The 24,777-nt window shown below is 34.2% G+C and overlaps 1 protein-coding gene across 1 annotated transcript in view; it reads right to left on the reverse strand.

Annotated features, from left to right (window-relative positions):
- Positions 1-16,387, reverse strand: part of LOC125651091 (5-oxoprolinase-like) — a 44,703-nt gene extending 28,316 nt beyond the window's left edge. Inside the window, exons 1-11 of the mRNA XM_056143546.1 lie at positions 16,274-16,387; positions 14,559-14,725; positions 14,233-14,424; positions 13,905-14,030; positions 13,710-13,816; positions 13,081-13,196; positions 10,524-10,603; positions 10,350-10,402; positions 10,071-10,183; positions 2,708-2,796; positions 382-512 (exon numbers count right to left, since the gene is read on the reverse strand). Coding sequence (XP_055999521.1) covers positions 382-512; positions 2,708-2,796; positions 10,071-10,183; positions 10,350-10,402; positions 10,524-10,603; positions 13,081-13,196; positions 13,710-13,816; positions 13,905-14,030; positions 14,233-14,424; positions 14,559-14,723 — 1,172 coding nt within the window. The 5' untranslated portion in view covers positions 14,724-14,725; positions 16,274-16,387. The remainder of the gene's footprint in view (positions 1-381; positions 513-2,707; positions 2,797-10,070; positions 10,184-10,349; positions 10,403-10,523; positions 10,604-13,080; positions 13,197-13,709; positions 13,817-13,904; positions 14,031-14,232; positions 14,425-14,558; positions 14,726-16,273) is intronic.
- Between the last annotated feature and the right edge of the window lie 8,390 nt (positions 16,388-24,777).

Consider the following 24,777-nt stretch of genomic DNA (forward strand, 5'->3'; position numbering starts at 1 on the left):
GATGTATAGTATGTGTACTTATTAAGCAAATTTTATATTTTGAGTTAAAGGAGTTGATGATACTATTTGGCATTACAAAAAATTTGCACTATTCTGCTATGTGATAATTATGTATAAAAAATAAATTTCAAGCTTTATCACAAACCATGAATCAATACTCTTGGTTCAGAACAAAAGTCACTTGATATCTTTAGAGGTATAATAAATAGATTTGTCCCTAGAGTTTTCCCACTCCCCATATTTCAGGAATCATCAAATACATGCATTTCTTTTCCAAATGACAAATCTTCAGTTGGTAGACTTTATAATCAGTAAATTAAAATTATGCCTAGTCATTGATTATCTTTATTGCTTTGCAGAATTCATGGGTTTTTCTAAAACCTCTGATGGCTACCTTTCTTGTAGCAGGTTGGACCTGGATCAGCACCTGCAGACTCTGGACCAACCACAAACATCCCTGCTCTGAAGAAAAGCATGGATCCACCTCCAGCTGCCACTGTATTTATGTCCAACTGAAATAAGGATATAGTGATGCTTTTATCACAAAATCGATACAGATGATACATCTATAAAAGTGATTGAAAATGTTCAACTTCATGCACTCACCTTCAGAACATGATACAATATAAAATAATACATATACAAGTGCTGTGTAATATATTGTACTTGATTGACACTTGTGACCTACAAAAGATTCTAGACGTTCTATTTTTAGAATGATATTTGTGATATCTATTAGTATAAATAGACAGTAAATTTTGTGGTAATATTGAGCACTTTAAAGGCGCTCTACAAATTGGATTGGATTAAACGGTGGATTAGAAAAGCTTAAATAATCTCATGTGTGAATTCAGCACAGCAGTAAACCTGATCCATTGGACACTGTTTTTGTGAACTTTGAATAGACCTACTCCAAGTAATTTTTTCATTGGTATATGTTTCTATAAATAATTGTAAATAAATTATTAAATCTCTGATTTCTTTGTGATTGATTTCTGCTGGTTAATTCTTACCCATAACAATAAGAATTATTTTTATTATATGATTGAATAATTTAATAATTTTGTCTCAGCATTCTGACTGGCTGAGATCCATTAACACACTAGAAAGAATAGAATGTTATGTTTGCTTTCATGTGATTTTAAGGTGAATATAAAATTTGATTTTACCAACAACATATAAATAATAAAGTGGGAATTCCCAAATCGATATGATTGGTTATTATTTTTAGGTCATCCAATGAAAACTTGTGTCTCTAATCGCTTTCAGCTAGGTGAAGTGAGAGTCGCAGGCCTTCTGGATGAGACCTTTAAAACTGAGGTCCTGTGTCACAACAGGCATTGCCACAATAACGAAGCCGGCTGCACTGTTTTGGCCCTGTTTGCCAGGCATACAAATAGGTCTAATTTTAAGACATGTACTTCACCTACAACTGGTGATGAGCAAGATATTCTCAAAGTGATGTAAAATTTAAAGAAATACACAAGGGACAATTTTCAATTATCATTCGTAGCATCTTGGTATAGTGCAAAAACAATCCTTTTTACACAATCAGAATCGAAAAATTAAAACATAATTGTAATCTCATTACTTTAGTATCTGAACTAGGGTATTTTTATATATATCCAAATTGTACTATAATCTCCAATTTGGGATACCGTATATCCGTTTTTTCTGCGTGTATCCAATTTCCACTTGTTTGCTATGATTTCCAAATCCAAAAAAATAAATCAGCAAAAATGTTATACAAAATTTAGCTTTGGGAATAGAGTTATATAGCATACAGGTATATGTAATGCTTTGCCCCACCCCCCCCCACCCCTATTATCTGACAAGTGCCAGAGAACAGGTACGTAAACCTCATTGTTTAACTAAAAATAACTGACAAGCTAATTAAATGGGCCACTTTCCTTGAGTAAATCAATGTATAATTATACCCGAGCTACTCATACATGTAACGGTACACGATTTATGACTGTTTTTAACTTTGAAAATAATCATTGATAAATATTTTGCATTACAGCTACATTTGTTGGAGCTTTAAATGGATAATTCCTTCCCTTTTAGCTAATATATTGGAGGAGTTCACTACAAAACTTTCTGCGAATCGACTTATTTACGTTACATTGAAAGGTGAAGATAATGAACAGTGATTTACATATACATGCATTTACTTGAGTGTAAACAAAAGTGCAAAATTGTTTTTGAAAAATGGTATGCCACACAAGTGTGTGATCAGCTGAGCGCGTCTTCCGAATTGACGAGATGAAGGTCGATCTATCTCTAACCTGTATGAAGCCATTGAGCGAAATGGCCGACAAAGCTTTATGATTACATGTGAACAAAACCCGAAATTACCAGAGAAGCAAGAATATCATTCATATTGGGATATGATTAAATTGCAACAGTAACTCAGAAATCATGTAAATTGTTTTATTAACTAAATTTTTGCATTAAAATTAAATCAAGAGTTATGCATACAAATGCTGGCTTCTTTTTTTCCAATTGCTTCATAAATTTAAATAATTGTGAATTATATTTTCATTATGACTTTACTTCGCGTAAATTTAATATACAGTTTTAGGTTCTGATTCGTAGCAAAAAACATGACGCGGAAAAAACCTGATATACGGTATATTAATATTCCCGTTTAACAGTACAAACACTAATGAATAAGAGGATCAATAAATCAGAAATGCCCTCTAACCTGAGGCGCCTGGATGGTGACTCCAGCAGTCGTGGTTTCAAAAACATGCTCATACTGACCGGCGTACCTGCTGACATCTGTAGATGTACCTAAAGCATATATCTATACAATATAAAGATCATGATTTTTTCAACAGGTCATGGGCCATAATGATCACCTGAGTCCCCTTGCTTATGCAGAGATGTAACTAATGATATTGGTACATTAAAAGTGGTGCAACAATAACCCAATACCTACCATTCAACATGTATATACACTACATGTTTTCAGGTGTTAATTTAGTATTTAGACAAACTTTAACTACAGTACTTTGTTACGATTACAAAGATTCCAGTGACAAGTATGGTAAGCTTTTGGACTGCTATCGTGAGCCATGTCCATAGGGGCCATGAACGTACTTCTTTTAGAAGTTTGAATATCACTGTCAGTATTTTGCCATATACTATGAAGCTTTGTTGACAGAAAATCTTCAATGCACACTGTTTGTTCTGTTTTGCACAGCAGTGGTTGAAGTTTTGAATTGATTATTTCCTAACTATCTCCTTCATACTGGGCATAGCCTTTTGAATAGAATAAGGTTACTGTGTTACTATCTTACATTTGTAAGGATTACCTCCCTTAAAACAGGGGTTTTTGGGGATTTTTTCAATACTTCATCAGTTTTAAAATTTTAGTGACCTGATTTTATGCTGCAATCTTTTCTACAGATGTACCAATTGACAAAGTTTGTTGATTCTAGGATTCAAATCTACATGAGTCCAAAAATGATTATGCCATATATGGCCATATCATCTTAATTAAAAGTCATAACAACCTCATTGTAGGGTGCAACACACCTTCTGCATAAGATGCATTGACTGACCAAGTTTGATGAGTCTAGGACAAATAATTGTCCAGCTGTGAAGAAGACAGGGTTTTGACATATCTGGCCATATCATCTTAATCAAAGGTCACAATGACCTAACTTTAAAGTGTGACCACCTTCTACCCAAGATGCACCAGCTAATAAGTTTGCATGATGATTGTAGGCCTCATAGTATCTAAGTTATGAGCTAGATGCAAAAAAAGCTAACAAATGGATAGACAGACAATACATGAACACCATACCAGCATGTCTTAGATGGGCGTATATAAAAACTAGTGAATGTGAAAAAGAGCAGACTTTGTGGACTCAAAGTACAAGGGCAGATTGTTAGCATGGAAAGAGGTCACAGAGTTAGATAAAAAGAAACAGGGAGTGGCTATAGCCTTGTCGCTTGCTGAAAATAATGAGTCCCTGATACGAGAAAAAGTGTTTGATCAGTCGAATTTGGAGGATCTTAAGGAAGACACAGGTTTGAAAATCTTGATTGGATTTTTGGACAAAGACTTGGCAGATAGCTTAGAGAAATTAGAAGATTCTGAAGGTCTGATGGACAGCCTATTAAAAATATGAAGTTACCCCCTAAAATTCACCCAGGAGATCATTGATGAGCAGAGAATGATTGTCTTCACTGGAATTCAGATATTATGAAGATCAGATTTGCTTGATCTCTTGTTCAGGTAAATTCCAGGTAAATAACATTGATCATAGATAAGCTCCACCCACATTCAGTGATCCGTGAAGAAACAATATGGTATTTTTGGGAGGTCTTTAAAGACCCAACTTTAAGTTAACGCCCCCAAATTTTACCTGTGTTGCGATCAATGATAAGCCGCTGGTCAATCAAACTTTTAACAATAGAGCTTAGGTTGATTGACGTTTGCAGAGACCATGGTCTACAGCTACCTGAGAAAGATGTTTTGATAATAATCATGGCTAATGATGACCAGCAGTCTTCAGATCTCGAGGAAAGCCCCAGTATACCTGAGTTTTGATAGCATTGACTCGCACCTAGAATATTTTAATTTCTAACGTCCCCTATATAATGCAATTTATCATCGTATTTTCTCTCTCCATCTTTATACATGTATTATAGATTAAACAATCAGAAATCAAACAATAATAATAAAAAAAACAACCAAACAAACATAAGTTATTGGAATATTTTCTATTAATGATTTATTGTGGCTTTATATTTATAAAAACATGAACAATTCTTTATTGGCGCAGCACATCAACATGTATAATGGTTATATTGCCCATGCGTAAAACTGTTACAGTAGTTAAAAAAAATGCTTCTGTTTGAGATACCACATGGATTATAAATTACACAATCAGAAATCAAACAATAGTAAAAAAGCATAAATAAGTTATTGAGATATTTCTATTTATAATTTATCAGGGCTTTATATTTAGAGAGAGAGAGTTAGAGTTACTGAGATATTTCTATTCATAATTTATCACGGCTTTATATTTATAGAGAGAGAGAGAGAGTTATTGAGATATTTCTATTTATAATTTATCCCGGTTTTCTATTTATAAAGATAAGAGAGAGAGAGAGAGAGAGAGAGAGAGTTATTGAGCTATTTATAATTTATCACAGTTTTATATTTATAAAGAGAGAGAGAGAGAGAGAGAGAGAGAGAGAGAGAGAGAGAGAGAAATGTGTAAAACTGTAGCAATAATATGACATGGCAATAGTGTTGCATACGTATGACAATAATTACTCATTTAGTCAATGATTGAGAGTAAGGGAGAGAGAGAAAGGGGGGGGTAGACTAGCTATGTGTCAGCTTCTGTTTGGGATACCATCGTTACACAGAAACTCTAAAGAGAGAGAGAGGGGAGGGGGTGTAGACTTCGTGTCAGTTTCTGTTTGGGGTGTCATCGTTACACAAACACTACAGCTACAGAAATCCTACAGACGGCCCATATTGAGGGGTATCTTGATCATTCTTCATTTGGTTGTACATGTACACAGATCTACTTGGATTTATTCATTCTCTCGAAACATGGATATTTTACCTACTACACCCACGACACCGCGAACTCCCAGGACACCAGGAAGTGCCCGGAAACGTCGGGTAATATTATATTAGAAATTATTTATATATAACAATTTAATTAGAAATTTTAAAAAGCAAAGGTTTAGAAATGGGCTAAACCTGTCATTTGCAATACATAAATATGACCAAGTTTGAAGGTTTACGGGAAATAGAAATGCGGTATGCATGTAGGTAGAAATTTTGATTTTTTTTGTTGTTGCACAAATCAAGACACTGAGCATAATTTGTAATAACCTGAGAAATTTCCTGTGTATATCATAAAAATATACACAACAACCGATCTCTTGGCCAGGTAAATTCCAGGTAAATAACATTGACCATGGATAAGCTCCGCCCACATTCAGTGATCCGTGGAGCAACCGTACGGTGTTTTTTTTGGGTCTTTAACAAATGTAGTTTTTAAATGTTACATTAAATGTACATTAAAATGTAATAAAATTGTAAAGAATGCGATAACTGTTCGCCACAACAAAAAACGCTTTACTGACAAAGAATAGGAGCATTTAAAAAGTATAACTAGTACCAAAATTATTTGTGTATAATAATTAAATCGATGTCAGATGACCGACACTTACAGGAGTTTTTAACCTCCCCTCCCCCAAACTGTTGGAATTAAGATTTTTGCCAGACTCCCCTCTTTAGATCTCACTCCTAAACACCTCAATTTGTTGCAGAGCACAAGAAGAGTTTACATAGAGGCAAATAAATCAAGGGATGTCAAAACCACATACATAAAGTCAGTCTTTTTGCAAGGAAAAATACTTGACAGAGATGTTTATCTTCAATCTCCAAAGTAAAGTATCACACCTGCTGGAATGATATGGAAGTTGAAACACCTTTATATGGACTAAAAGGTGTGAGAGAGTTTTATTTACGTGTCAAAGAAGAACTTGATAAACTTGGTTTTGTGCTAAGCAGTGCATGTAGACCCAGCTCTCTTCTGATGTAGGAAAGACAAGACGCTTCATGGAATTATCTGCTCTCATGTTGATGATTTTCTCCATGCTGAGGGTGAAGTCTTTGAGAGACAAATTTGCAAGTTTTGAGAAAAAAGGAAAAGTAGCTGAATACCAATATCAGTATATTGGTTTCTACATTGGACTCTCAAGATCAAGAGGGGCTGGTTTTGGATCAAACCAATTACCCGGTACATGGAAAATTTACTAAGTGTAGAGATAGCAATTCAGAAGAAAACTCGTATGAATGGTGAAGAACAGACAGTATACAGACAGATCAAACTAAAAAGATACGAAAAGTTGTCCGCTCCACTCTAGCAGCAGAGGCGCTTAACAGGAAGGATTTGCTATTGACACATGTTGGAGGCAACTTTAGGATTCCCCGGCAAATCCATTGATATTTATGCATTTGTGGACAATAAGAGTGTGATACATTCCATGCATTCTACAAAACTTGTGGAAGACAAGAAACTTCGAATTAATACTTATTACTGCAGCTTTGACAAAAATCAGTAATTCAAGGAGAAGTGCAGAAAATTCAGTGGTGTTCTGGACAAAAAACAGTTGGCAAATTGCCTGACAAAAGCTGCGGCAGCTGGTTTGTGTGTGAGGTTCTGCAGATAGGACAGATGTTGCTGGACTTCGTATCTTAAAGTGATAATGTTAATATTGATTTAAACCTATCAAACTTTAATTAATTCTGAACTTTTGTTTAGCTTCAGATAAGCCTCAAAAAAGAGAAGAGTATAATTAATGTTAGTTTACATGTATGTAACGTGAAAAGAGTAGTAACTTTTGTAAATGCTTAACGTATCTCCCCTGAAGGGAGCTTTTCATATTGTAAGTTAGTATGTGATGCTGAATAAAGGCATGGTTTAACAGGCTCTTCATTCAATAAACATGAATCACCTTCACCAAAGGATATTTTGTAGCAAGTTTGGTTAAATTGGCCTTGTATGTGGTTGACGTGAAGGGAAAAAGAGTTAATGACAGACACATCGACAGGCATTAAGACAGAGGGACTACTTAAAACTTACCAATGTAAATATAAACTCTTCTAGTCTTTGATCAGTAGAGCTAAAACTGGTTCCATAAAAACTGAAATATATCTCCCATGATTGCATCTACGGTATTGATGGTATGGAGGGTAATCATGTTCAAAATCATACTAAGGCCAAAAAAAAAATTTACAAATAGTTTCTCAGGCCAAAAATTTCAAATTTTGATGAGGTTAAAATGTAGGCATGTACATGTATTGTGGATTTTTTTTTTACTTGGCTGTAGAATGAGTTATCTTTCTTTTTTAATGTTGACTGTGGAATGACTTACCTTTTTCTTCTCATATAAACAAATGTAGAATAAACAATGGAATGTGGAATTTTTTATTTTTATAAAAAACACCTTCACACATTACTTACTATTGAATGTATTCTATTATTCTGAAACACTTGCACATAATTGAGTTTGCATTCAAAATTTTTTCTGAACAAAAGATACTTAAAATATTGTTAAAACCTTAAGTTTTGCATAAATATCTATATCAAAAGAGTTACCTCACTTACATAAATAAAGAAATATATATTTTAAAAAATCCATGCGGTACCTTTTCAACGGATGCAGCAAGGCCTGGGAAACTACTGATTAATTTTTTTTTTCGCCTAAGCAATACTAATTTTTAAACTACAAATAGGAGTTAGTATTTATTAATCGCCTATGTTTTATTTTATTGAATAATCAAATGGATTAGAGACAAGTTCATTCAACTTACATGCTCCTCTCCTTAAATATTACAATATGTCATCGTATATTGGATTATAGAAAAATCAAAGATAATTGCAAATTATACAAAAGGCTCATGGGCCACATCATTCACCTGAGTCACCCCATATTTAAAGATGTTTTCGTGTCATTGTATTATGACATCACAATCGAAAGCTTTCCGTCTTGTTAATGCGGGTTAAATTAAATTCTAATAAAACAGTTTTCTAATCTGCATTTTGAATGATTAATGTACCAAGGTTTGAGGTTACAAAACTATTGCATTAGAATTTTTAGAATTTAAAAGATAAGGAAATAGCGACACTTAAATCCTTTCAACTGCTCACATGCTTTCCATTTTGAGAACTGTTTTATTTTGATCATGTGAATGAAAAAACCCAATATGGTGACAATCCAATCTCATCCGAGGTCAGAGTGCACGGTACGAGCTACGGGAGGAGCTCCGCGTGAATTTTCATCCGAGGTCAGTGTGCACGGTACGAGCTACAGGAGGAGCTCTGCATGAATTTTCATTGGTTTCCATGGTTGTCATGGGGATGAATACTTATTGTCTGTTCCGGTATACATTCATGAACACAGGAAAGAATTTCGATGTAAAATTTTTAGTTGCCAAATTTATAGCATCTGCTTTATAAATAACTTTTGTCCAATTATTGCAGTTTTCCACTAATTATTATGTCATTACCATGGAAGGAGATTAATGTAACATAACTCTTTGACAAGTTTTTTGGTCAGACCAAAGACAAGTGCAATTTCAGTGCCCTCCCTTACTTCCTTTCTCTATTACATTAAGCAACTGGTGTATAAATGTTTCAATCATATATAATTTGAATAAATATCAATAATTATTCCATGGCATCTGCTTCATGCCAGCAACAATTCTTTTTTCTCCAATACCTGCTAATGCTGGCATGATTTAAGAATACTTTCCATTGTATTTCATACAAAATTCTGGCATGCACTTTATAAATATGATAAATAAAACAATACTTTATATCTTATGATATCCCTTGCTCCAAAGATGGTACATCCTTTTATCAAATTAAATTTTTTGTATATTTGTAACAGCTGAGATATTGACATTATTTCCATTCCTGTAATTAGACCTCTCACTTTCTCAGTTCTTGGCAATAATCATGTGTGTCCATCAGCTTTCCATATGTGGTGATAACAAAATTTGTTTTGTAGTACGTCTTATAATGTGTCAACTGTAACTTTTCAGTGTAGAGTGTGGTCGGGTACATTTGGACACCTTACAGAGATGTAGCCTTGTCCTTGAACTATTTGTAACAGCACAAAGAACTACAAATGTTCAAATTTGCTATGATTAAATCACGTAATTCAAAGCAGTAACGTGACTACGATAGCTTTGAATCATGTGATAGCAACAAAGATTGCAGACACCTGGTGGAGGGATTGATCGGACACTGTTGTGTGTGGCTTAACAGCATGTCGGGTCTAATCTAATACAATGAAATTACAAAGACTATGTCTAATGAATATTGTGTAAAAGTGACAGATTAACTAGGAAAATGTGAAAATTGTCAAGGTTGTAGATCCATCAAGATAAATCTAAAATTCCATGTCTGAGAAGCACAAGTAACACTACCAGATTTATACACATGAAAAGTACATGTGACAAATCAACAATGTTGCATGTTCAACTGACAAGATTACTTGGTCTGGATTTTTTAACATACCTCCCATGTCAAAGCCTATAACAGCTTGTTTGGTGTCTTCGTTGTAAGTTGTCAAGGCATAACCCACAACTCCTCCCGCAGGACCTGACAATATTGCTCTGGAACCATTAAATCTGGAACAATGGTAAAAACTGGAAAATTTCTCTCACAGAGAGAGAGGGGGGGGGGAGAGAGAATGGGGGAAAGAGAGAGAGGGGGAGAGATTAAAGTACATGAGACCCTATATCTAAGAGAACTCTAACATTTAATATACATGTACTACATTGAATGGCTACTCACTTATCGACTGGTGTTAGACCCCCATCTGATTGCATGAAAAGAACTGATGTGTTCTGTAAAAAAAATTACACCAAAAACTTGCAAACTATATTACAAAAAATCTGTTTATTTTATCCTCTCTGAAGTTTTTCTTTTATTGTATTAGATCTTTTCTATGAATCTAAAAGGTCAAACCTGAATGTTGTCTTTAAAACCAGAGGAGAATCCAGCGACATATTTCTTAATGTGTGGTGTCAGATAGGCATCAGCACAAGCTAAAATTCAAAAGTTTTATGTCAATACAAAGAGTATTCTAGCTCTCTCTGATACAACAGACATAGAAATAGTTAGAAAGTTAGCAAATCAAAGGAGGCATTAACGGGAACAAAAGGAATAATTATGAAATCAGATAGGGAATTAAATACAGGAGCAGCAACTCCCTTCAGAGGGTTCAAGACCATGAATATTTCCATGGTGCACCATGGGAGACAACTGCAGGATAAATCCCTCTACTGAAAATTATTCCAAAGAGCGTAGACAAGCAGTTTAATCAATATTTTTACTCTGAAATCTTTATGTTATAAATTTTCTGCTATTTATCATATCAAAAACAGCTGGTGATTCTACGATATGACGCCATAAGGTATAGTGAAACATTAAGATGGCTTCAATCAGGGCAGTGCAGATAACATCTGGTGAATTAGTGCTATATTCAGGATCCAGTGTTGTACTTTAACAAATAATGCAGAGGAAGACACACAATCTACCAGTAATTAAAATCAGATCCTAGAATACGCTCACAATCGCTACATTAGGATCTGACATAACTCCATAGGGGGTCATGTCCGCATGACCTTTCGCTTGGAATATTCATGAGAATTATCAGCAAGTCAGATTGCACCATACAGACAATGATGGCTATTTAGGCGGTTCCTGGCAATTCGTAAACAAATTGCTGTAATCTCTCTCCCACGAAGTTTATTCCACACAGTAAAATTGTATATTCTTGCATAACGAATTTTAAACTTTCGCAATAATGCCTTATCTATTCCGTTCATACAAACAACAAAACGTACGTTATGAAATACACCCAAATTAAATTAATTGTGAATTCCAATTTATGTATGAATAGGGATGGGTACGATTTGAATAGTTTTCAAGATGGTTTACTTAAATAACGCGAGGAATATAATGCCAGTTGATGTAAACGGTCCATTGTGACATCGCATTTAGCTTCGATATGTTTTCTTTCAAACCAAACAATCGCAGCCATTTTCCTTGAATTGTGAACACCACATCCTTGGGAAAAAAATTCTGGATACGTGCATATGTATGTAGCTCTAACGGTAGCACCATCAACATATCATTTACATGTATGCAGTTAGTTGGGATGCTTCAATGTTGCTAACCAATACAGCTAGTCTAATAGCACAGTTACAAGTGTAACAATATCGCTAGTTTAATATCTACATGCAGTTTGGTGGGATCATTACAAGCCGTAAAGCACAACTCATTCTACTAACTGCTGAAAACTCATATAAACCTTCTACTATAATTGTGGAGATGGTACCTATAAATTACTACAAATACAACCAAACAGTTAAATATAATTATTATGATATTTAGTGTCTCCTTGGTAGATCGCCATCCCCTTATACCACCATCTAAATGTGTAGAACGGATTTCCATACCCAATAAAAAATCCGATACAATAAAAAACTTGCCTTTCACCATCTGTCACCCGTTTTCAGGTACAAAAGCTCAAATTACCTGTATTCACCCCCCCCCCCTCCCCGATAACAATGCCAACAACCAGGGATCAGAAACCATAAGTTTATACAATTGGTCTGTCTGGTGAATGGTAACGGATCTAAACTTAGTGTGCATCATGGAAACAGGTATAATAGCTTGAATATAATCCTTTAGAGATAGTCTCTGAAATTGACCAGTAGAACTGCCAGTGCATACAGAGAAAACAGGTAATTGCGTTCATTTCTTTGTTGTTTACACATGGGCAGTTCTAAACCAGTGGCAGATCCAAGGGGGAGGGGGGATCCAGGGGTTGGAACACCCTACTTTTGTCAGAAAATTTATTTTAAAAAGGTAAGAATAAAGCATTTTAAGGATGGAACCCCCAACCCCCCTTTCCAAAATCCCTAGATCCACCCCTGTGAAGCATCTACGAAAGTCCAATATCATGCAGAAGTCACATCAACAAGAGACAAGAAAACATCAGTTATTGCTTTCTGAAATTGTCTAGTAGAATTGCCTGCACGTAAACAACAAAGAAACAAAACTACTATCAGCTGCTGTCAATTTTGTGTGCCATGTGACCTTTGTGTATAGATGTGTGTGACATCATATTTTTGTGTTCCAGAAAAAAGTTGCAGCCATTACATGTGTTCGTTAACTGCTCAATGTATTCAGTCATCAAGAACCTACCATGACACAAATGAATTTGGTTGTACATATACTTATGTGTTTTACAAATTCACAAGCATAGAACACATCCAACTATTTAACAAAGTTTTAAGATCTAATTAAGCAAAGCAATTTCATACATTTACATGTACATATTTTGCGGACAACAATAAATTGATCAACCACTTTTTTTTCAAATTGATGAACTAAAATAGCCAACCTCTTTATAATGCCACCCTCGATATAATGCCAAAATAGGCTGAGACAAAAGCTGGCGATATATCAAGGTGACACTGTATTTACTTATTACATAACTTCCAATGACAGTTACCTGTGTATCCACGAGGGACCACCCTCACCATGGACATTACATCAGATGACAGAGACACATGGTGAAAACCCATTTCTCGTGCAATTGTGCCCACATCTCTCTCATGGTCTGCATATCTTAAACATTAAAAACATTCAATTTCACACACTGCTTTGTAAAGCAAGTTTGAACGTATGAAATAAGCTTTTCCCACAACTCTTGGAATGATATAGGCTTATGAAAACAGAGACATTGCATATGTATCTTATTATCTTATAAAACATACTACTGCACAGTTAAATACAGACCCTAAAAAGTGCTACTACACCAGTGGAATATTGAATGGTCTGGGAATAAATGGTTTCGTTTGGGGAAAGATTATGTTTTCATGGTGCCCCAACTCTTAGTTTTTTTTTAACCCAAAATATTTCCAAACTATGTATTTTTTGCTTTAATACTGGATGATCAAAGAGGAAAATTGAAACTGGAATTGGAAAATCTCCAGAATACACACTTTGAAAAAAATTGATCACTGAAAAAATAATTGATTATTGCTAAAAACAAAATAATCAATTGATTTTCGATTATAATCGATCATCGGAACAACACTAAGCATAGCTATGATTGAAAATGTAGAATGAAATTCCTACGTGTATGAGTGAAGTAAAACCACAGCAAGACTGCGAATTCCTCTGTCCAGGAGCATTTGCAAATCTTTCTTAAGTTTCTCACTGTTAACTTTCTCCCAGATCTCCAACTGCAAAAAGATAAAATTAGTATTTTGATTAAGGTGAATGACTTTGAATGGCTTGAGTCTCGTTTGCCTGTGAATTATGTTGCTATACCTTTTCCCCTGTGACCCCAGTAACCTTGTCACATGATTTTTGAATCTGACATTTATCTTGCTGGAATACCACTCTCTCTTCCACCTCAATAACTTCACAGTAAAGCTGATCAGGAGCAGAAATTTCCTGAGGAAAACAATTTGATCTTTAAATTCATATAAAAGTAACAAAAACTACATTATTACATCTAAAAATAGAATTTAAACACATGCATGCACTACTTATCAAGAATGAATCTGTAACTAATCTCAAAATTTTCAATTTCTTCAACATGAAATTAACATATTTTCAGTTTTGATGAATTAACATATATTCAACAAGTACACACAAGATCAAATATCTGAGGTCTAGCTTGGTTTCCTATGTATAACAAGTCCTTAAACCCTTTGGTGATTGCCAGAGCCATGGGTTCTCCTTTTCGCTCTAGGAGTGCATTAGTAGCTACGGTGGTGCCCATTCGGATCCAGTCAATGTAAGATGTATCAATTGGTTTATCTGCATTCATTTCAACCCCTGTTTCCTGTAGTAGAAAAATTGAAATTTCATGTGACATTGGTAAAGTACATTTTTGGTGGAACTCATATACATTGTATTCTTCATAACTACTTGTCAACTTCGGTGAATTTAAAATACTGCACACTGTGTACCTAGTACCTGTTCTAAAATCCGTCTTATTCCTTCCCTCGGAGCATCTTTGTAATTTTGTGGATCCACCGACAAAAGTTTCATGACTTTAATTTCACCCCCAGGGCATCTTGTCCATACATCTGTAAAAGTACCTCCTCTGTCTATAGCGAACTGGAATTTTCCCTCCATCATATCTAAAACGTGATCACATTTATAAAATTCATTTAAATCAAAGATACGTCATGTTTCAAAAATCTTTCTGTGGTTAGAACGGGAAGCATCGTGAAATTACAGGTCTCAGTAAATGTCAAGAAGCCTACAGGCCTTATCCATCACCTGAGTATTATAGTTAAAAGTATCACTAGTCCCAAGGGCTATGCAATCTAGAAAAAAATTCCTGTTCTGCATATCTAAGCTAAATTCTAATATTCAGTAACAGTATAAAACAAGATGTGTTCTTATTAAAACTTAAATGACCCAGAAGTGCCTAATCTGATGAAAGACTAAATACATGTTATAATACATATAATATTAATACGTTACGACTTATTTGGACCCATTCTAATTCACAATTTTCAGGTTCATCCTTTTCCTAACTATACATTTAGTTTTTATACCGTTTTGGCAAACTTAAAGAAGTCTTTCAAATGATAAAGACAATAATCACTATAATAATTTTGGCCCTACCCTGTAACCAAAACCCTTACCCCCCAGGGATCATGAAATTTACAATTTTGGTAAACTTAGTACTCTTTCTAAATATCTATTTAGTTTTAATTTAGTATCAATAGTCCTTCTGACAATGTTTGGTTTTTGAAAACACAGAATGCTTAAACTTACCTGGAACGTTAATTATGCTGTATGTCAACAGCTATAGGGTTCGACACTAACGCTAGTCCGAGGCTAGTAAATTTTGCCTCAGGCTATCGGTTACGAGTAGTCTGGTGGACTACTGAAAAATTAAAAACCTAATGGAATGGACTAATTAACGTCTAATCTTGAACGCAATTTACTACATCTACTCTGTCCTTAGAAAAACAATAGCTCATAACACTGTAATCTCAGCCGAGATTAGTAACACTGTAAGCTCAGCCGAGATTAGTAACACTGCAATTCAAACATACAATCTACACCCAAAATGCCTTGGTGTGATCAATAAATCTGTAAAATCAGAGGTTAACTTGTCGTTTATTAGGTCATTTTGCAACAGGAATGCAGGATTTGCTTCTAGACTTTGAAAAATGTTAGCAGCAGGCCTCACACCACCATATGAGGGGAAACCCCATCTTGCACTGCCCCCACCATCTTGTCGCTTTGCGATTCAGCCAACTGCCGGACTAGTTACTGACCTAGCAGGTTATATAATTACAGAATCTACTACACGTCTACAGATAGTCCTAAAGTTGGAGTAATACAGTATCCGGTGAAAAAGTTAGTGTCGAACGATATATAATTTTCGAATCTATGAAACAAGCACCTGTGTACAAGAGGCAGGTAGGGTTAAACCCCAATTTCCTATTCATCACATTTTTTAGGACATTACAAGTAGATCTAGAATATAGGACTATTATCACTATAATATAGCCTAGTTCATAGCTGACTAGGGTAGGTAGGATTGAAGTGAAGTTTTAGACCCCAATTTCTTATTCATCACATTTTTTAAAACGTTCTAAACATAGTGGGACATTACAAATAACTTGCCATGAACTAGGGTAGCTGTAGTTCATCCAATTTAAAATTACCTGTCAAACTTCCGCCAGAGTTTGTTCGCACATAAATAAAACTCTAATCGTAACTACTCGGCATTTTCTCTAACCAGTTACGGAAAAGTACGAGAAAGATCCGATGATTTTGGATAGGGATTTCCCAGGTACTATAAATAGACTAAAGCATCACACGGTTATATATTAGGACCTATATATTACCAGTTTGTAATATTGATGCTACATAACGCAGACAGAAATGATAACCTGTTGTGACAACGGAAAACATCATGAAGCTAGGCATCTTACCACCTTGAATCAATTTAAAAAGTTTTATTTCCACTTGGTCTATATTAGATTGGCCCCACATGTACAGTACTTGTAAAATCTAAATGTTCTATCGTTACATGTAAAATGATAATGTCCTACGGACCCGATAAGGGCCTGTCCCGAGACACAGTTAGATTATTCTAACTATTGTAAATCATGCAGATCTTAGGTTCATTTTAAGTGTACGTAGCTATATGTTCTTTTAATCTATGCAGATTTTATGTGGTGTGTTTGCATGGCTCGATAGATCGCTTTCTAGACGTTCCGTCCCATAATCAATCCGTCCCTTAGTCGATTCGTCCCATTACCAATCCGTCCCTAGACTATCCGTCCCCTAGTTAATACGTCCCCTAGTCGATCCGGCCCAGAAAAAAATATTTTTCAAGTGCTATTTACAGTACTGAATTGATTTAATTCATCTGCGTATTTCATCTTCATGGTGTGTGTGCCGCTGATATCTTCTGTCATCAGGTAGTCATCCTTTAATATGCTCTATGGTATTTATGGCTTGATTGCAGACTAATTAACCTTGATCACACGTACTGTATATTAATCTTCTTGAGACTGTTTATCATAACAAATGTCTCTTCTTTTAAAAACAAGAAAAACATACTTTGCCAAAGCATTTAAGGTATTTGTTCCTCCATATTGAAATAAGCTTTCAGCATTTCCCAAAAAGAAGAGATGTTTTGATATTTGACAGCTTTTTCTAAAATCATTATACACATCACAATATTCGATAAAGTGGGCTTAATTTTCAATACAAAGAATACCTTTTGTTTTTAAACCAAATTTACATACTCTGTCATTTCTTGAAATATTTCTATACCTGTCACATTCTATTTCCAAATCATGAGCAATTCTTTGAACTTCTGGAGTTAAAAAAAAAAAAACAACCAAAAACTTCTAATAGTTAGGTTACTGTAAGCTCGTAATTAATGATCAAAGGTTGCACAACAATGCAGTTATAAAAACTGTTTTCACTAAGATGTTTTCACAATGATCAGTGGACATGGGACACACATTTACATTGATTGCTATACATAGTTGAATAACGATGTTTTTACAATAATTAATGAGCACACATTTTTATAACCATCACACTTTAAACAAAAATTATAAATCCTAGTTAAGGGTTGTATAAACAGTTTTATTCACACGTCTAACTTCGGCAGTTATCTAATTTTGATAACTATAACTGCAATATATATACAAAAACTTCCCTTTTTCTTAAATAATAATCATTTATTATATCTTTGATTTAAAAAAAAATGGAGGGGCTGGATCGACTAAGCAAATTGGGCCGAATCGACCATGGGACGGACCGTCTAGGGACTGGGAAACTTTTCTAGTTTATTTATTTGTTTATCTATTAACTTAATTCTGCCAGCAATGAATTTTTAAATATTTATACGATTAGTTATAGTTACCATTATTGATTTTAATTATATTCAAATTATTTTCATTAAATTCTTATACTACTTATCCAGCTTTCTGTTTGAAATAGCTAGGTTGTACTTTTTGCAATATTTGCAACAAACATTGTGAATTAGCTTGAATTTTAATGATGATTTTTATATAGGCTACATCTACTCTTGCTTGTAGTATTTTATTTCTTCCTTTAAATCTTATGCTTTCGTATCTGTATATTCTTGCATGGAATGTTTCGTTTTTATGCTTTTGTTAATCTGTGATATGTCTGTGTATATGTGTATATGGCACGCCAAATTCACAAAAATGAGCTAAACATAGTTTCACAGTTGATAAACTAGGTTTATCGACTGTAAACTTATAGTTTACGGACCGTAAACTATAGTTAACGACGTTAATCTAAATTTCACATCTGTAAACCATAGTTAACAGATAATCTATGTTTCACAAGCGTAAACTATAATTATGAAAACAATCATTAGCGATTGCAAAACATAGTTTATCTGATAAATACGGTTTCACGATTGTAAACTACGGTTTACAAGTCTGATAAATATAGTATCTGTATTTATCAGCAAAATCTATTGTTAACGTTTATTTAAAGACAGGTAAACTTGGATTAGCATTTGTAAACTATAGTTTACAACCGTTAAATACAGTCGATAAACCTAGTTTATCAACTGTGAAACTATGTTTAGCTCATTTTTGTGAATTTGGCGTGCCATATGTGTATGGAGCGCCAAATTAACATAAACTCAAATAATTGAAGATATCTTCAATTATTTGAAGATATCATCAATTCAATTATTGCTCTCTTTAATTGAATTAATGCACGCATTAAATCAATTATTGCTCTCATCAAATGAATTAATGCGCGCTTCATTTCAATTATTGCTCTCATCAATTGAGTTAATGCGCACATCAATTGAATTAATGAGAGCAATAATTGATTTAATGCGCGTATTAATTCAATTATTGCTCTCTTCAATTCAAATGATGAGAGCATCAATTGAATTAATGAGAGCAATAATAGATTTGATGCTCGCATTAATTCAATTATTGCTCTCTTCAATTCAATTGATGAGAGCATCAATTTCGTAGAAATATTGCTCGCAATAATTAATTTAGAGCTCGGTATAAATAATTTGATGATCTCTTTAATTCAATTGAAGATATCTTTAATTATTTCCAATGCTTTTGTATAAGGAATTAATGCGCACATCAATTCTTTTAAAGAGAGCAACAATTCAATTAAAGAGATCATTAATTCAATTGTGGATATGTTGAATTGAAGATATCTTTAATTATTTAGTCGCTCTCTCTAAAAGAATTATTGCTCTCTTCAAATGAATTAAAGATATCATTAATTCAATTGAAGAGAGCAATAATTGATTTAATGCGAGCATTAGATCCATTATTGCTCTCATCGAATGAATTAATGCGCGCATCAATTCAATTATTGCTCTCATCAATTGATTTAATGCGCGCATTATATCAATTATTGCTCTCTTCAATTGAATTGTAGCGCGCATCAATTCAATTGTTGTTATCATTAATTCATTTGAAGAGATCATTAATTCAATTAAAGCGTGCATCAATTCAGCAGAAGAATTAATGCTATCATCAATTCATTTAATGCGCGCAATAATTCAGAATTGAAGATATCATTAATTATTTGAAGAGATCTTTAATTAAATTGTTGCGCGCATCAAATGAATTGATGATATCTTCAAATAATTGAAGATATCTTCAATTATTTGAGTTTATGTTAATTTGGCGCTCCATATATGTGTACATGCATGCTACGTGTCTTTGTCTTTGATATATATATGCAGGGGCGGATCCAGGAATTGCGGTTACGGGAGGCGCCACTTTATGAGGCAGTGGGTCCAGGGGGGCGAAGCCCCCGGAAACTCCTGGGTTTTACGGATTTTATGGGGCTTGAAATATTTCTCCTATTGAGTCATTTGTACTATTTTCTATCATTTTTATAAGGTGAAATTAATAAAATTACCCAAATTTTAAGGGTTTTTGGAAAAAAATTAAGTTCTCCCAATGTAATTCAACAAATCAACAGATTTTGTCATTTATTTCTCCGGGAGTGGAAGAAATTATTGCTTCTTTTATCGCTTAGTACATTTTCCGAAACAAGATACCGCGGTTTACCTTCAATTTGACAATTTTAGGGGGGGGGGGGCCTCTAAATCCGCCACTGATATGTAATAGTCGGTTTGCTCTATAAAGAGCTTGTGTTGATTTGTTGAATGTATATAGTGCCGACTTTAAATAAAATTTACTTTACTTTACTTCACATCACCGGACATATTCTAAATCTGTTTACTCGCAAACAGCCTGTTCAAAGCAAGCACAGTCTAAGCTTATGGAGCGCCAAATTAGCATAAACTCAAATTATTGAAGATATCATCAATTCATTTGATGCGTGCAACAATTTAATTAAAGATTATCTTCAAACAATTAATGATTGCGCGCATTAATTCATAATGATCTCTTCAAATGATTTAATAATATAAACAATTGAATTGATGCGCGCTACAATTCAATTGAAGAGAGCAATAATTGATATAATGCGCGCATTAAATTAATTGATGAGAGCATTATTCATGAATAATTGAATTGATGCGCGCATTAATTCATTTGATGAGAGCAATAATTGATTTAATCCACTCATTAATTCAATTATTGCTCTCTGATCTTTAATTCATTGGAAGATAGCAATCATTCTTTTAGAGAGAGCAACTATATAGAATTGATGCTCTCTTTAAAAGAATTGATTGATTGGTTGATTGTATCTCGCTCGAGAATTTTTCACTCATTTGGAGACGTCACCAAGACCGGCGAAGGGCTTTAAATTTAGGCCTATTCTATGCGCTTACGGCCATTGAGCAGCGAGGGTTCTTTAGCGTGCCACACCCACTGTGACACGGGACATCCGTTTTTTAAGGTCATCTCCGAGGACCCGTGACATTCACACCTGATGCCGAGCGTTTGACGATGGAACTGTCACTACCTGTTTTAACGAATTAGGTCTGTTGCTACACCATGCAGGAGAAAGCTCGCCTGGATTTGGATGATACTCATTGGAGAGGAGACTCGGGTTTTATGTGGAGAAACAGGAGGCCCACGTCTCTGTGGCCATGACAGTCCAGGTTTCAGTTGCTAAGTTGCAATTTGCCTTCGTTATTAACCTACATGATATAAAATTAGGAACTTTCAGGTGAACTCAATTTCCCATAAAGGCCTTCCAAGGGTTCTGTATGTTTGACTTCGTTGTTCTCTATCCGTTTATATATCAGTTTCGTTTCGTTCGATCACCGCATATTCAATTATTAGAGAGGTATAAAATGTGATCCCACCCTCGAGAGGTCCCAATTGGTACACCCACAGCTTCAAACTGGGGGATGAAAATAATTGTCCTTAGCCCCCCCCCCCCCCCCCCCCTTCCTTGCTTATGTTCTCCTTTTGTGGACTCTTCAAAGATTAAGTTGTTATTAGCCATCATTATGGTCCTACATGATGTAAAACCATGAACTTCCAGGTGAGCTCAATTGCCCCTAAACGCTTATGAGACCCCTTTTCAGGATTCTATATGTTTGAAGTATTTGTTATCTAGCTCTTATCAGCTTTGTTTTACCCCAACATCCTATAGTAAATTATTAGAGAGGTTTGAAAAGTGTCCCACCCTTGGGAGGCTCTAGGAGGCCTCCCTACAGCGGTCCTACTAAACAGAGTATGATAGAGTACTCTAGATTGATTGATTGAATATTTTTTTTTTCTTATATATATTTTTTTTAAACATACACACAGTATATATATACATACATTCTGCAAAGAAACTTGTACAAAATGTTTAGAAGAACTATCAAAGGTATATGTATATATTATTTTCTGAGAGAGAGAGAGAGAGAGAGAGAGAGAGAGAGAGAGAGAGAGAGAGAGAGAGATGAGTTCAGTCATTATTTAATATATTTTAAAAGGGTACATATATATTGAAATTTATAAAAAAGATAATTTTCAAACAAAAAAAATAACAACAGCAAACAAACACTCAATGAAATAATTGATTCCAGCGGTTCCAGCAGGTGTCAAACAAATCTTTTTCACCATTTTTATATGCAATATGTCTTTGAGTTTCATAAAATGTGTTCATTAGCGATATCGCAACATTTACATTCAGTGTCTTCCCTTTACACCTCATATTATAGATATAATATTTCAGCCAAAGAACAAGATTATTTTGTATAGTTTTCTTTTCATCCAAAAATCCAAAAATAAAATTATTTTTTGTTATTGATATTTGAAGATTGGTCTTATGTTCAAAACAAACTTCAAATTCTCTTAAGAAATGCTGAACACTATCACATTCCCAAAACAAATGTTCAATTGTTTCTTCTTCTATCTGACAGAATGTACAATTCTTATCATCTCTAATTTTGATTTTGAATAAGTATGAGTTTGAAGCTAAAATTTTGTTCAGAATTTTGTATTGAAACCACTGCAGTTTACAATTACTTGTAACTTTAAAGGGCAGTCTGAAGATCATTTTCCATTCTGTGTCATTTAATTCAAATATTTCATTCCACTTTCTTTTACCAGTAGGTTCTGTGCAGTTTTGATTGAGAAGAGTATAAAATTGTCTTGATTTTTTGCATCGTAGAAGAGTGTATATACTCGACATAATCAGAGGGTTTGTTAATTTAATTAATTTTTTATCAAACTTGACTTTTTTCATCCATGCTTTAATAGCATTTATGACACTCATATATTCTAAAAAATTGATTTTTACTTTTGGATAAATGTTACAGAAAGATTCATAAGTCAGGAACAACCCCTCTTCATCAATAAGGTCATTAAGGTATTTAATATTATTGAGAAACATGGATTTATTAAGAAATGCTTTCCCACCCACAAGAAAGTTACAATTATAAAATATTGGAGTATCTACTGTTACTGTAAATGGATTTTGTTTAAGCTGTAGCTCAATCCAAGAATCAAATACATCAACCCAAAATTTGTTTTTCAGCAATGTCTTAATGTTTTTTATGTATTCTATTCCACATGTAGTAACTTTATTAAGATCTAAATTTGGTATAAAATTATGTAAACCCCTATCTGAAAAAAGGAGTTGTCTCATCCAAAACAATTTTAAAGAGGCTATAAAAGCCTTTACATTGATCATTTTTAACCCACCATCCTCATATTGCTTTACGATTACCTCTTTTTTAATTCTATGTTGAGAATGGCTCCACAAGAAAGAAAAGAATAGTTTATCTAATTCTTTACAATAGCTGTCATCAGGATTTGGAATTGCCATAAAAATATGATTTAATAGAGGCAAGACCAGAGTTTTGATAACAGTAATTTTTCCTATTGGTGTCAAATGTCTTTTCTCCCATTGATTTAAGATTGATTTTATTCTGCTTAGCTTTGGCTGATAATTTAGTTTTGACATGTTCTGTAATTCTACATCAAAATTAATTCCAAGTAGAGTAAACTTACAAGTCCCCCAATTCAGATGAAAGTCTTTAGAAAGGGTATCCTGACTATATTTTTTTGATCCAATCCATACTGTATTGGTTTTTGAAAAATTAACTTTTAGTCCTGACATTTCAGAGAAGTGTCGCAATACTTTTATTGTTTCTAGAAGAGATTCCTTGCTACCATCAAGTATAATTGATGTATCATCGGCTAGTTGTGAAATTTTCTTTTCATTGTTATTTATAGTTATACCTTTAATACTTTTATTTTCTCTTATTTGTATAGCTAAAATTTCTGCGCAAAGAAGAAAAATATAAGGTGATAAAGGATCACCTTGTCTACATCCTCTTTGAATGTTGAAAGATGCCGAGAGATTGCCACCTTGGTTAATAGTAGATATGATGTTATGATAGAATAATTTCACCCATTCATGAATATCAGGTCCAAACTTAAAATAAGTTAAGGTCTTTTGTATAAAATTCCATGAGAGGGTATCAAAGGCTTTCTCAAAGTCAATAAGTAGTAAAAGACCTGGGATTTCTTCTTCTTCAGTATACTGTATAATATCATAAATTAGTCGAGTATTTTCTCCTATATACCTATTAGAAATGAAGCCAGTTTGATCAGGATTGATAAGTTTATCCAAGTAAATCTTTAATCTATTTGCAATGGTACCAGAAGCTATTTTATATATAGTGTTCAGAAGTGTAATTGGACGCCAGTTTTTAAGATAGTGTCTTGGTTTGTCTCCTTTAGGTAAAAGTGTAATAATTCCATGTCTCTGTGTTATTGACAGAGTGCCATTTTCATATGCATAGTTGATAGACCTTACAACAAATGTACCAAGGTATTTCCAAAAAACCTTTAAAAACTCAGCTGAGAACCCATCAGAGCCTGGTGTTTAACGTCCCTCTCGAGAATATTTCACTCATATGGAGACGTAACCACTGCCGGTGAAGGGCTGCAAAATTTTGGCCTATGCTCGGCGCGTAGGGCCATTGAGCAGGGAGGGATCTTTACCGTGCCACACCTACTGTGACACGGGACCTCGGTTTTTGCGGTTTCATCCGAAGGACCTCCCCATTTAATCGCCTCTTAATTACGACAAGCAAGAGGTACTGAGGACCTATTCTAACCCGGATCCCCACGGGATTGAGTACTTTAGAGTACGCTGGTAAAGTTTCATAATTTAATACAATTTGACCGCTGTTCTTAGGTGTTCTTACTTAAATAGTTTAACCTACTAAATATATATCTGGAATATATTGTGTTCGTTTTCATTATTT

Source organism: Ostrea edulis, chromosome 1 (genome assembly GCF_947568905.1).
Source record: "Ostrea edulis chromosome 1, xbOstEdul1.1, whole genome shotgun sequence".
Taxonomy (NCBI): Eukaryota; Metazoa; Mollusca; class Bivalvia; order Ostreida; family Ostreidae; genus Ostrea; species Ostrea edulis.